At 43.3% G+C, this 14,960-nt stretch overlaps 1 protein-coding gene across 1 annotated transcript; it reads right to left on the bottom strand.

The window, feature by feature from the left end:
• Positions 1 to 1,103: 1,103 nt before the first annotated feature.
• Positions 1,104 to 9,534, bottom strand: lrrc3b (leucine rich repeat containing 3B). The gene is made up of 2 exons (XM_027022433.3): positions 9,304 to 9,534; positions 1,104 to 4,177 (listed from the first exon to the last, which is right to left on the bottom strand). The coding sequence occupies exon 2, from the start codon at positions 4,047 to 4,049 to the stop codon at positions 3,264 to 3,266; it is 786 nt and encodes a 261-aa protein (XP_026878234.1). The 5' UTR covers positions 4,050 to 4,177; positions 9,304 to 9,534; the 3' UTR covers positions 1,104 to 3,263.
• Between the last annotated feature and the right edge of the window lie 5,426 nt (positions 9,535 to 14,960).

Below are 14,960 nucleotides of genomic sequence, written 5' to 3'. Positions count from 1 at the left end.
ACGTCACTCACACGCAGCTGTACAAAACTGGACTTTTTAATAACTTTTCGACAGTTCTTTTGACAGCCCTTGTAATTTGTCTTTGAGAATTATTTGAATTTCAAATGCCTCTCAAGTAAGGGGGCTGCTTAACGGTTCATTTCTTCTGCAGAAATGGACAGACCCCACATGCCCAGTAGGATCGCCTTACCAGGAGAACATCCGTTAATTACTGCACAAAGCACGACATCAAGGCTGAGATAAAATTCAAGGCGGTGAATCATGGGCCTTTACAGAAGCACTCATGCGCGCTTCAGGAACAAATGTGAATACGCACACGCAGGTTCTCACATTTAGGCTGCACATGGTAGCTTCTAAAAGTTTCTTTAGAATTTACTTTTTGGGACCTGAAGTAAATTCTTTGCTTGACGGTAAACCAAATATGTAGAGCATGTCTGTAGATTAGAACTGGTCCTTTGTGGACAGTGTGCATGAGGTATGATGGTACTGCCTGATCAGGCTTAACTGTTGATCTGATCAGGTATCTAAATTTAGAACTACAATACTCTAGAATTCATCTGAAACTCATTATCGTGCATCCAAGCTTCAAACACTGACTGACACACACACACACGGACACACACACACACATAGAGAATGTGAAGTAGCTATCAATCAAGTTTCATTCATATATCATAATATTACCAAGAGCTCTTTCCTCACTTCAAACGCAATTGTCTTCATTGCGTTTCAGTTCCGACTGGCTCCTTGTTAGCGTTCAGTCCATGGTTTATTCATTATCTAGTACTTTGGACCTGAGGACCACCGTTACTGTCGGATGTTAATTATGACATATGTATGAGGATGGTAATTTTCTCATAAAAACAAACAGTTGTTTTGAGAGATCAGTAATGCATGCGTCTTCCACATCTGAGCAATACTGTGTTTAACATATCAAATATCTAAATTAAATAAACGTTAACGTGCCATGTATCAGCAAGAACATACGCATTTGTTGAAAAAGATCAAGTCATAATAAGCCTCACTGTTTCGCTTTTTCTTTTGATTTATGAATACCTGATGAACACAGCACAACATGAATGCGAGACCATTTGCACCATAACCAGAGTTAATGCCTCTTTTATTTCATTTTCTCCTACATGCGCTTAAACGGGATGTAGCCTACCATAACTGGTATTCAGTGTTAGGTCTTCAAAATCAGATACTTTTTTTGCAATAGACAATTTTATGTATGTTGGGTAGAACAATGATGACAAGTGTAAACATGAATGGAAGAAAATCACGCTGCCCTGTAATTCCACGCTTTCGATCGTCCTTACACAACATAAGTGAGAGCGAAGCCACCGGCTCCTCAGTGCCACTCCAGGCCAAACGTGTGCCGAGGTTTTCTTATGGATTTCTCTTAATCACTTGTTATTTGTGTAGAAAACGGTATGGAAGAAGAGGGCATCCCTAAGGCAGGGCACACGTGAATTATCCGCGAATAACGTGAAATAACGCGCAGCTGACAGAATGGGTTATTGAAAGGCGAGTTATTTCAGGCACTTATAAAAAAAAAAACAATCTCCCGAATCCTTGGCTTCACCGTGCTTCATTGTGGCTCGCGCGTTCCACGCGCGGCTCCCCCTCCCTCACGAGCGCTACACGGTGCATGTGGAGCTGCTTCTCGCAAGAGAAGGCGACGGACATCACAGGTACTGTACATTTAACGACGACGCTTTAAAGGGATTTCCGCCGGTCGTACATTCCCATTTAACAGAACTGTTGTTTACAGCGGGGATAACTATAGCTAAAAGACACCGCTAACGCCCCTTTTCCCATCACTTAGTGTATTTATAATTAAAATGCTATGCTGAAAAGCACCTCGTAACTGAGGCCAGAGGAAGGCGTGAGAGAACACAACAAAACTTTGCCCGTTCCCTCATCATATCCCAAAGGCCAGCACAATTATTAAGACTCCCCTTACCACCGCGTCTCTCTCGTTGCCTGGTCTCTCTGCCTCGTCTTTTCCTCGCCCTCACCCTCTCGAGTGAGCGAGCCGTCAGGAGACCGACAGCCGCAATGTGCCGCTCACACGGCCGATTACATAATCTTACGTAGCCCTCGCGGAGAAGACTGGTGGCGCAGGATTCAGCAGGGTCGCGACCCCCCCCCTCCTCCGGAGCGATATGAAGATTGGAGGCGGACCCGGAGCATGGCCCAGAAACACGACTTCACTATGAACTTCCTTTGGCAGGAAAGACGTCAGTCAGTTCATCTGCTTTACTAATGATATTAGTGGCTAATGAAGTTACACATGAGAGATATTACAGCACTCTGAGAGTTATGAAAAGAATGAGATGGACTGCTTGGTGGTACCGAATGGATGGAAATATTCACTATGTTCCTGCTGCTACTGCTCTCTGGATCACACAGACATAGACACAGACATTTTAGCGCTACACTATCCAACAGCCACGGGTTAACAACAATGAGGTAACAGAGACTAAGTAAACAAAAGTCCAAGGATCAAGGTTATTTTTCTGAATGTCGGAAGAAAACGTCCCATTTCGGTTAATAACCACTATGACCACGCCCTTTCTTATATGATTATCAATTAGCTAATAAAATCCATGGAGTTTAAAGGTAATCAAATGATTTCAGACATGCATTTTAGACATCATATTCTGAACAATATTGTGTAGCTGACTGTATGAAGAGGCCACTCAATAAGTATCTTATAAAATTTTGGAGAAACGTTTTTGGGGGCAAGGTTTACAAGTCATTGAAATCTGTATCAACATTTACACCTGAGATTTGAAGTCCCAAAATACCTGTATTGGTCATAAATGTATTAGCAATTGTTTATAGAGATGGGTAGTTTATGTAATGGTCTACTGATTGCATTTTAACTGGTGGAACATAAAAACCATTGTTCCAATGTGTCTGAAGCACAACATTTACACTGTCTGCCTTTTAAAGATCTAGTGATTATTGTACTAATGCCACTTTTGAAGTCATGTTTTAAGAATCTCTTGTGGACAGTCAGGAATAGTATTACAAATTGACCTAAATATGATGTAACAATAATGCACAACTGGGAGAAGAGAAGACACAGGTTGAGTTTTAGACTACATCTATGGTCAGTGTCTTAGCTGTAGTAAGACTGAATTGCTCTCAGAAATCCATCCCCTTCATGTGTGTATGTCTTTTCTCAGTCAAGGCGTTTGTGGCGTAAACATCGGTCGCCTCGAGCGTGGGCCCCTCCCCCCTAACCCCCTTTATCACACAACAGTGGTGATGTCCTCGGGCTCGTCGGGCTTCCTGGGCTTGCTGGGTAGCGACTTGAGGTACTCCAGGTGGCGGCGGGCGTCCTCCTGGTTCTGCCTAACGTAGTACACCACGTAGGAGATGACCATGGCGAACCAGCCGAACATGGTCACCAGCATGGCGTAGTCGGTGGTGCGGTGCGCCAGATTGCACAGGTCCGTGTCCACGGCGAGGAACGGCCGGCCCTCCTGGTCGCGCAGCTCGGAGCTGCGGCACAGTACGCGGGCTGCTGCCTCGTGGTTATGGGCCATCCCGCCCAGCGCCTGCTGTAGGGCGCAGTCGCAGTGCCACGGGTTGTCGTGCACCAGTACGCGTGCCTTGAGCCGTGTAAAGGCGTCCTTGTGCACACTGACGATGCGATTGTGCGACAGGTCCAGCACCTCCAGTGACGCCTCCAGGCCGGCAAAGGCACCTTCGCCCAGCGTCTCTACGGCGTTATGCGACAGGTTGAGGCGCCGCAGTGCTCGCAGGCCCTGGAAGGCCCGGTCGGGCACTGCCTGGATGTGGTTGCGGTCCAGCTGCAGCAGCACCGTGTCCAGCGGCAGGTCGGGAGGGATCTCTCGCAGACGCGAGAGACTGCACGTGACGTTGAGGCCGTGGAGGGGGTGGTCGGCATGCTGGCATGCGCAGCCCTTGGGGCACATGCTGGCCGAGGGGAAGCAGAGTGCCATGAGCACCAGGCTCTGCAGCAGGAGGCACATGGGAATGGAGCGCGAGAGCCACAGGTCCAGCGGAGTCATGCTGGACAGCCGTCAGCATTACCCCGCCGCCGGCTGCAGGGGCTGCTCACGCCAGCCCCACGACGGCCACCCAGAGCCCCAGAGCCTCCGGAGAAAAACCACGTGCTGCTCACATCCTCTGCTCAGCCCTGTGTGTGTGAGAAAGAGAATGGAAGTCATATTTATTCACACTAGTTAATTAGAGCTGCACAATGTGGGCAAAAACACATTATGATTATGCTGCTTTATAATGCAATATGCCCTACAATGTATTAAAGCTTGCAGATGTGACCTGTCTACCAAAAGTATTTACTGATTTCAAAATGATTACTGATTTCTTCAGTCAAGTGAATGCTGTGATTCATCATCCGGACTGGTCAGGATTCTCATAGCACACAAGAAAAAACTCTTGTTGCAGCCTTCTGTGACATAACTATTACAAAGGCCAATTGTGCAGTAATGATTAACAATTGATTAACAGCTCTACTAATAATGAGACTTATGGTGAAGTGAAATGGACTTGTAAAAAAGAGAACGACAGACTTCAAAAACATCTGCTAGGAGCCCATTGTAGAGGACCATGAAAATTAGTTACAAGACATGGACACCCGACATACCAGAATCCTGAGCATCTAGTACATTGACTGACTATGAGTGAAATTTCTGACAGTTAACTGTCACTGTCAAATAACATGAAGCATGATATTCCCAGCTCTCTGTACCAAGCCCGTTGCATCAGCCTGGTTACTTACGACAGAGCAATGGCTACAGGAGACAGGCGGGTAAAGCCATGCTACCGCCACAGGCATGCAGACGCGAAGACACCCATCGCATATAAATACATCTCACACATTCGCCAACCCAATGGTGAGTTCATGGGAAAACAACAGGCTGGGTGGCTGGCACGAGGTATACGCCAAGACTCGATCTCTCCATCCTTACTGATGGAGGAAAAACAAATAGCAAGTCCCAGAGCAGCAGCCTCGAAGGAGCGTCCTTCACGTTTCCCGATTGCAAGGAGAAGAAAAAAAAACAAACAAACAAAAAAACCCCAAAGCAGCGATACTGTAAATTCAGTTAATGCTACGTGCTAATTTCATGCAGAAGGCACCTGTACGTGGAAGTGTACAGGCGAACCTGTGAGCTGTTTCTCACCTTAGACACTGGTTCACACCAGATCTTAAAGTTCTCCCAGTAGTGAGACGAATGTGTTATGTTTAATGGTTGCTTTGAGAACAATGCTAATAAAGCCTACCAATTCTACCACCAGAAGTAAATGATTCTAAAAATAATAGTATGTTTTGACATTTGACGTGGAGCATTTTGATACAACAGAACTGTAAGTAGATGGAAATGCCAAATGCCTTGCATTAAAACCACTTTATTTCTAGACCACACGTTTAACACTTTCAGATTTAAATATACAATAATGAGACTAAATACAATGACATCAATGGGTAATACACATAGATTTGAAACTGCTTGAAACACTTAGAATTAACCGATTCTTTCAACCCGTTGATAAATGTCAGGGCATTACAGACAGTCATACAGTAAGCTACTAGCATTTGCCACTTGCAGGAACACTTGACATTTCCACCCCAAGGCCCCTGCGCCAGACTCTATCCACAAGGAGGCGCCGGTCTGCAGGTATTTGCTCATCACAGTTTCATTTCAAACAGTCATTATTATGCTCAGTCGGATCAAGCAGTGCTACCTGCTTGAAATCAAATGCTGTTGGGTACAGCTGGAACAAATCCGGTCGATGGAGTACACCAGGCTTATTCAACTGAGGGTGTCTATTGGTTATTGGGCCAGAAGCACCTGATTTCACCAATCAGGATCCATTCTTGGTTAGAACAGCTCTGCGGGGTTGGAGACAAAGGCTGCACACGCTGGACCTTCTAAATTAAATACCTCTGGAGGAGACACCATCCTTGTCCTACAGTAACTGTTTTCTATGAAGGTCTTTAGTGGCACAAAATCATTTTAAGCATATCAAGAGAAAGCAGTCAAATTCTAGAGCACTGCCCTTCTATACCCCAAAACGGCTATTTGATTCTAATTCAAAACAGTACTGGGCATTCTCCTGTAAAACTTCTATAGCCTCTTCTCAAAGCTGAGGTTGGTCACCCCTCACATATTATACACTGGCACTATTAGAGGAAGTGCTTTGCTTGCTCCTATAACACAGCTCACATCACATCATGACAAATTGGTGATGGCCATGAAGGTTTGTTCGATTCTAGGAAAAGGAAATGACCCCTGACTATTATTCCACCAACATAGAGGATAATGAAGTGAAATATTTATACCTACCTTTGATAAAACATTCTGTGAGGGAATATGGTCAAATAGAAATGAATAACACTAGTATAGAGACTCTTGGCAACTATTTTGATTAGGGACAGATTCAAAAAAAGATAATTTTTTAGTCTTTCCTAAACAGCAGTGTGTTATTTGAATGACCAACTGCTAAACCAAACGGAGGCGATCAAACCCCTGGGTTTAGAGGTCTACCAAGTCTGTTGGGATCCCGTACAAGGTGAGGCTTTCCTTAATGCATGGATACCGAATTCAAGCCATCTCCGAATGCCCTTCCTGTAGTAGCATCATAAACCACAAAGGAAAAATGATGTTTAAAAGATTAGCAAGCAACATTAATATTTCCTGCTCTACAATTTTGTAGCCTTATGGAGATATACAGTAGCAGTCCTTTACAGAATGTTCCTGATGTAAAGAAATCAATCAAGCATCATGTGTCAAATGATATTAATGCCAGCTGTGCATATATATTGGGTGCTCAGTGCAGGAAAAATCCTAAAGCATAAAACAAGGTTTCCAACTTGCAGCCGTGACAAAATGCAGTTTGAATTGGCCAAACCGGCCTGCCATGACATCTAATTGGCCTCAGCTTTGTTTCCACATTTAAATAGCCCAGCAATTGCCTGTGTGTGTTTCGATCAGTGTGCATACAGAGTATGTCTGTTACAGAGGATCTGCGTTGTGAATGTTTATGTGTGTATGGTGTGGGTGGGTGGGTGTGTGTGTGTGTGAGTGAGAGGGAGAGGGAGAGAGAGCTGAAGGCCCCTACAGACTGGCTCGCCCTCAGTCCCAGGCTGATATGGTGTTATTTGCTCAGCTGGTACCCTGTTTTAACAGATACAGCCTGCTGTGACTCCTACTTGGATTAGGCTGCTTGGTCCGCATCTGTGCTGGCTATCAAACCCAGAGCAACACAAAAAAGGCCTAAATATGCAAAGAGCACTTACAGGGAAAGATTAAGATGAGTTCTTTGACCTCATACTCATATAGTTACATGTTAATTCTGTAACGTAGTTCTCAGTAAACTCTAAAATGGGCTCTTAGGCTGTTGATGCATTAACCTAATATTATGAAAGCACCATTTGGTCAATGCAGGGCTAATGTAACTACTACAAATGTCTTATTTTCAATGGTTCATTTAGAAATTATTTTGTTTTTCCCTAAATATGAAGGAACTTGCTATAGGGCACGCTATATGACTCCAGCTTGTTAGCCAGGGCAAGATGGGAGCCTGGCTCACATTGCTGAGACTGCATCACCCTCTCCATGAATACAGTCAAATAACTCACATGAAAGATGTTAACACAACATAATGACCACATTTACCTGATGCATTAACCCGGCCTATTTTGCGCACAGACTCTTTATCGACCCAGAATAAAATGTGAACTGAAGGCTGGGGCACTTCACCCAAGTGTTCTGTCATTACAGCACAAGTGCATGGATAGGTTTTTCTTTTTTAGAATGTGCAAGGTGAGAGTGGTTGGTGTTTACACAGACTCAATATATTATTGAGTATTATCTTCTGAGGCAGATCTGTGTTTTGCACGTGAGGGATACCAACCCCTGGTCTCACTCCAACTTGTGTGGTTTCTGTACTGGGAGGTGGTCGCCCAATCAAAACGTGTCTCTCTCTCAATAAAGACAACGAATGATTCTGCCGTTGTTATAACTTTGCATCAAACGGTTCATCTTAAGTGGTAAATCGTCGCTTTTGTCGTTCGCTGGAATCACGTGACGTCTAAAGGCAACGAGGCAATCTTGGGAAGGAATCTTTAACATTTTCCACTTATTAAACGAGTGTTTCCATGATTAATGAAATACTCCGAAAGAGTATCTCGTGAGACTCCTCTGTGCACTATAGACAAAGCAAACAGCATGTCTAGCTGTTAAGCGTCTAGCACATTAATAATCAGTCTACATCCGATATAATTTGTAATACGCCACTTCAACACCCCTAGAAGGTCCAAACAAAAATAGTTAAAGATTGTACAACCTTGGTGAAAACGCCGCACTTTCAGTGTTCTAAATAAATAAATCGTCTTGAAAATGTCCAGAACTTCAATTCAAATAGAAGCTTATTAGACTGTCGATTTTTACAATATAGGTTCTATCAAAACGAACATTACCTAATTTCCTTGAAATTATAGTTAATTGTTGTAAAATCAGCTTCGTTTCGATTTTGGGCACTAAAGGGCATTAGGCAGTAACGGCTTCAGTGAGAAAAGAAAGAAAGCCATGGTAGAAAGCCATGGTAGAGGAAAGAACATTTCACGCGCTTTAACGTTTAATAGGGCATACCGGGAGTGCATAACGAAACGCAGCAATTGTATCAAATTCCTTTGACCTATTTTAATAGCTTACGTTAAAACAGCAGCTTTAATACACAAACGTTTTTTCCCCCCCCAACACCTGATTCCCGCATTCTCTTCTAACCAGGTCATTCGTAACCAAGGTGAACTTCCTTGGTTTGCTGAAGCGCTCTAGTCCCCGAGACGTAATGAGTGTACGTGGAAACTGGCGCATCTGCCGTATCCTATACATTTTCTTTTTCAGATTATCCCATTGTTTTATGAAATCCCTAAAACTAATAACCCCGACTTGTTTATGGTTAGCTCAATAAGACAACGAGCTGCCGAACTAAGACCGATAAATGCCAGCTTAATTAATTCGATTCAAAATGAGTTTTCGTGCGCCACGCTCCGAATCTACTAAAGCTACTCTAGCATTACAAATGAAGACCGCTGCCGATTAAGTCGGGCGGAACTGGATTTTGTTAGTAATGTCTTCATCACCCCGCTGACGCACACGAATAAAACGATTTTATTCAGTATATTGATCTGCCACAAACAGCGTTACATGAAAACACATATAAACGCATAATGCATTACAAGCAGACGAATGAACGGAGCACAGACGGCAGAGCAACAGGCGACATGCGTTTCCTTACCTGCAATAAAACTGCAATCAATCGCCACGTCCAGCTCATTGACATCGTAGGCAAATTATGTGCACAAGACCCTTTAGAAATGCCGCTCTTGTCCTGATTTCAGCGTGAGGCCCGTCGGTTTTCACATATTTGAAACTGTTTGTTGATGTACGAGGACAGCGTCAGGGGAGTGACTGCGAGAAAGGGAGGGGTTAGCCAGAAGTCTGGTCGCTCTCGGTGGCGAGCGCTAAAATAAAAAGAATGAATGCGTGCAGACACACTGTACCACGACACCCTCTAATTCGCCGCTGCTTGTCAAATTACACTCATGAGAGTGCGACACATATTCCGGACTCAGCTTGAAAGAATTCTTTAATTTTTCGGGAAAAATCCGTTGTTGCCTTTACTGTGATATGCGCTGTGATAACTGACAGGTGCTTTGAATATCGGAACGTCTGCTTGATGAGCTGATTATTATTGTGCATGGCTTAAACAAAGGTTTCATAGGCTGAGCGGCCATCATATTTAAGCAGTTTGTGGAGTGCCTTTTCTCAGGTGTTTACAGTGTGGAACAGACTGAAGGTTTTTAAGACTGGTACGCTGGTTAGGGGAGGTTAGCTTTTGGAACATGGTGCGCCACATCGTGAGCGGGTTTCTTACTGGAGCATTCATACAGTCACGTTGTTACCAGGTGGATCACGCAGTGGAATTCCTCTTATATTTGTTTTTGTGTTAAATTAAGAATCGTAAAAATAATAATTTGCTTTCTTACATATTGTTATTCAACAAAACACCATTCAGTCTTCTTTGCAGTTCATTTTTAATAGTAGACATTTTATAGTAAAAAAAATTGTCATAACTTTGAAATTTAAGATGAGTGTTCTTACAAATTTGTCACGTACTGTCCATCCTTCCAACTTTTAGAGTATTTTGGAAGCACCAGTGGTTCCCCTCCATCTTTATCTCCCTCTTGGCACGTGCAGGCACAAACATAGCTGCTAAAAATATGACCAAAGCAGCTAGACTAAATTCAGCTCTCAGGCTGTCTGCAGTTCTGGTTCAATTTCTGCTGCCTCTTAACCAAGAAAGATAATCATCGATACCCATGCTGGTCACTGAAAAGGACGCCTTTCCAAACACAATCACTTGTGTCCTTGAGCACATTGCCTTTGAGACCAAATGCCTGACCATTAGCAGATGTCACACAGGCAACCTCCTGCTCCCAGTAAAAGCGCTCCCTAAAGGTTGTCAACTGCCCTCATGACAGATAGCATCCTTTGCTGTTAAATGGACTTCTGTCACCAGTGTCCATGGTAATGACCCAGTCAAATGACAAAGTGGTGTACAATCAGTGAAAGCCCAGTCTAATGTACAGCTCATGAATATCCAACCAGCAATTATGCTCATTCAGCACTGGCTTTTTGTCCATTCCATGGACCTCTGTGTGCATTTGGATGGGATTCGCTCTATATGGTTAAAATGGCTGTTAATTTTAAACTAAAGTACACTCTCCATGGGGTTTCTCGATTGTAAATCATTTCTAGGGCTCAAGGTGTAATCAGTAATCTGTAATAGGCTCAAAATTCCAATTGAAATGACATGTTTGTTTCTTCTGACTGGAATATAATAAAATACATTATGGGCAGCTGATAAGAAAGCCAGTCATTCTTCTGAAATTCTTGACACTATTATGAGTCACCAAACTGGCAGTTGCTTGCATATTATATACTTCAGTTATTCTTTTGTGATAGCATGTGATTTACATGGTATAGGCGATGTATTTAGGGAAAAAAGCCCATGTACTCTTAAATAATTTCTTAATTAATCTGTAAACAAGACATCTACATTCCTGCATATAAAAGGTCATCCTTTCTTATAGTTATTTGCATACTAAGTGGCTAATAATTTTGGAACCAGTGTGTAAGTGTTTAAGGTATTGTGTACTGAGGTGGCATAAAAAAGAGATTGCCAAGACTGACATGGTTCTTCATCGGAGTGTGTGTTTGTGTGTGTATGTTTGTGTGGGGTGTTTGTGTGGGGTGTTTGTGCATGTGTGCATGTGTGTGTGTGTAGCTTAGGAGGGGTTAAAATTCTACTGCAATATTAATATATAGAGCTTCTGATTAAGAACTGCCCTGTGTATTATTTGGAACTATAGTCTAAAGCACATAACAGATGCTGCAAATCCCGCAAATTCCTGAAATCTGTGGAAGGCCCAAACAGGAAGTGGCACAGTGGCACCAACACAGCCCCTGGGCCAGTCCTAAGCTTAGGAACAGATGCAGAACAAGGCCATAGCGTGATGGATGCTAAATGTAGAGCAGGAGCAACCAGAAGACACCAAAGCTAGAACAAGAACGGTCTTCATCGATTCGACTGGAAAGGACCTTACTTTTTCGAGAGAACATGTAGCTTGCTTGTTTGTCTTCTGCATACTGATCGTGCAACATGTTCACCACGCGTTGGAGATGATGTCAGCCCGGGAGCAGAGGAACTTGAGGGCTTCAGAACTGATACAGCTATCAGACTGCCTGCTGAGTGCAGCTGCTGTGATTGTTCCTTCAACATCACTAATCTCACAAGGGCCCAAAAAAAGGGATCAGAGCCATTGCACTTTGCTGCTCATGGATGCACGATGGGTGCACAGGTTGCACCTGCCCTGACAACAACACTGCTATCCGGCATATTTGCATGGTGCACATGTTCCATGAATACGGCATCAAAAATGGAACTGAACACAGGTTTGCTGTGTTTCCCGTGACCAGTTCTAACTGCTTAATATTGCACCGTTGTCTCTCAAGGTGTAATGTTTGCATGACATTCTCCCTGCCATCAAGAGGCTGTGCTGTTTCAAAGAGCACCTTGAAAACACCTTTTAAAGCCAAAAGGATTCTGGACCAGGATTGGCTGTAGGTGTCATAATCAGCACAATCTATTACTTGCATCTAATTAGCAAATCTAATGCTTACATTCCCTTATATGGTTGCATATGAACATTCCTGCCCTGGAAAAGCCAGGCTACGGATAGACTGGAGTCCCTGTCTCTGATCCTACCCCAGCTCTTCAGGCGTTTCCTTGGTCAAATCAATATACCTCTGACATGGAGCATGTGGCATGTGAAGGAAACTGCCTCACTGATTAGGCCAGTATGGGCCCTGTTATTTTCCTTGCAACAAAGATCAACCCACATCCCCCTCCCACACACACACGCGCACACTCACACACACACACACACACACACACACACACACACACACACACACACACACACACACACACACACACACACACACACACACACACACACAGACAGCATAAATGACTGTTGAACAAACTAAATGGCTTGTAAGGGCATGAACACAAAGCCCATTCTGCCACATACAAAGGACTGTAATCCTTGCAGCGCTTATTACAGTCATGGTATTTCATCATTCTGTCATGATTTGACAAAACCAATTCATCTGGAAGACTTAGAAAGGATCTTAATGTACTTTATTATACTTAAAAATTCTCAGTGACCTTTGGTCTCTGGAAAAGGCATGTTTTATACTGGACACATAACCCTAGTTCTCCATATACATGTGATCTTGATAGAAATGACTTTTCAATCTGACATCAATATACTTCAAAAGAATGATGAAGCCATCAGATTTTATATAAAATTAGTTATAGAGAAACAACTACAAATGTATTATTAAAATGGATTTCCTTCACACAACATATTGTACAATGTGTCAAAAGTGACCCCCTCGGAAACCCATGTCGCTTTTTATGACACCTTCCTGTTTTCAAAAAGAGACCAGAAATAAGATGTGTTATTCACAGCACAAAGTTGTAAGGAACTTCTCTCTACTTTGTTTACAAAAACTCGCAGAGGTTACCAAACCCACCACAGCCGCCACCATAGCCACTTTACCAAGGCTGAGCCACAGCTATAATAAAGAAGCAGTTGTTGGTAGTAGATATTTTTAGTAATCATAATTTGTTACACATTTGATGCGTGATAGTGCCAAGCCTTTTCTAATGCATTTTGAGCTACTTTAACTTGAAATTTAAACAAAAAGACACTCTTTAAAATAAAACAAATTGATGACAGATATACATATCTCTAAGGCCTAGAGCAACCGAGACGTGGCTAGTAAACTGCTGTTGAGATCACACACTTCATACTGGCCAGAGGCATCTTATTGATGTGATAGTTATTGATAATCCTCGGGCTCCGTGTTTCATATCATAACAATAAGCAATCAATACAGTGCAGCTACGAGACAAAAATGCATCAGATATGCTGTCGCATTGAAAGCGCCGCAACAATGAAGAGACAGCCTCCCGATGTCCGTTATTTAAAGGCTGTTTTTTGACACGGTATTAAAACCTAGAAACGGAGTCCACTGAAAACGAGTAGGCAGGCCTAGAAGGCGAATTAGGAGTAGTATTTATGAACACATTTACCGGTCAAGCCACGTTTCTGTCGCGGGCTATTACCGTGTTGCTTTTTCGCTAAAACGAACCCATCGCGACCACCCTCATCAAGCGCTATCAACCCTTTAGCTGACCCCATCTCTCTCGAGCTTCTGGAAACACGCAAAGGGAACCGGTCACCCGCAGGCACAAGTAGCCTTGCATCTATTCGGCTGGGGGTCACAGTGAGCGATTACGCACTGAGCTAACCCAGACCCCTCTCGCCTTGATATGATTTCGTAATAACGTGTGCGTCGTCTGTCCTTGAATCTGCTGCTGCAGCTGGGTCACCGCTTTCATCCTCTTATTAAATCCCACGTCGGCAGCAGAAGCCACTGCACGCCCGGGTTTGATTGCCCCTGAGGCTCGTGTCAGAGAGGACCATCAGGGCAGTGCTGCAACCGCGTGCAAACGGACAGCGGAGGAAACGCGCACCCGCAGAAAGCGGAACATGATCAAAAGCACGAGCAGAACAAAAGGGATGTGGATTTGGACTTCTTCCGAGTCGGAAAACTACGGGACAATTTAATGTCCTTAGAACAATACAAATGAATGATAATATATATATATATATATAAATTTCCTTTTTTTTTTGTTACGAAGACAAGAAAAGTGCTGACAAGTTGTTGTCGGTAGTACTAATTGAGTTATATGAAAGAAGCTGCGATAATAAGCCTACGCCAGCTAAAGCTAACTGTAATCCAAGGACTATAATAATGAGAAATAACACTCAGAGTAGTGAGAATACATTTCTTAATATATATATAGTTGGAAAATAAAAATGAAAATCAAAACCTTCCTCACCTATACCAGAAGTAAAGTTTTTGGGGGTTTTTTTCTGCTCACACTAAAGTTTTAGATTGGGTGTTGTGAGCTGGGTCTCCCACCCCAAAGTTGAAAGAAACCTAGGCCATGGATCTATACGCATTTAGTACTAAAGTTCAACGAGTAAGAATGACAATGCAATATTTCATGTGCCTCCTGCACAGCTGGTTACTGTCATGAAATGTTCAGCAGAAAATGTCTATGTCCATCTTGACTCCTGCTCCTGCGTTATTCAGGGTAGATGTCTGGTGTGAATGGGTGAATGAAGAGTCAGTTCAGAGAGAGCAGTGTACTGGACGGATGCAGGGTGTTTTCTATTTTCAACAGTCCTCCGAGACATTTTTGGCTCCTAGTCAGGTCTAAATCCTGTAGTCTGTCTATCTTGCTGGCTA

This window comes from Electrophorus electricus, chromosome 6 (assembly GCF_041902795.1).
Source record: "Electrophorus electricus isolate QZ-2024a chromosome 6, ASM4190279v1, whole genome shotgun sequence".
Taxonomy (NCBI): Eukaryota; Metazoa; Chordata; class Actinopteri; order Gymnotiformes; family Gymnotidae; genus Electrophorus; species Electrophorus electricus.
The sequence above is the reverse complement of the archived record's forward strand: the minus strand, read 5'-3'. Positions and strand labels throughout refer to the sequence as shown.

What these genes read in the sequence shown, in the direction of transcription:
- lrrc3b (XM_027022433.3), bottom strand. Translation starts at nt 4,049, where the DNA reads ATGACTCCGCTGGACCTGTGGCTCTCGCGCTCCATTCCCATGTGCCTC.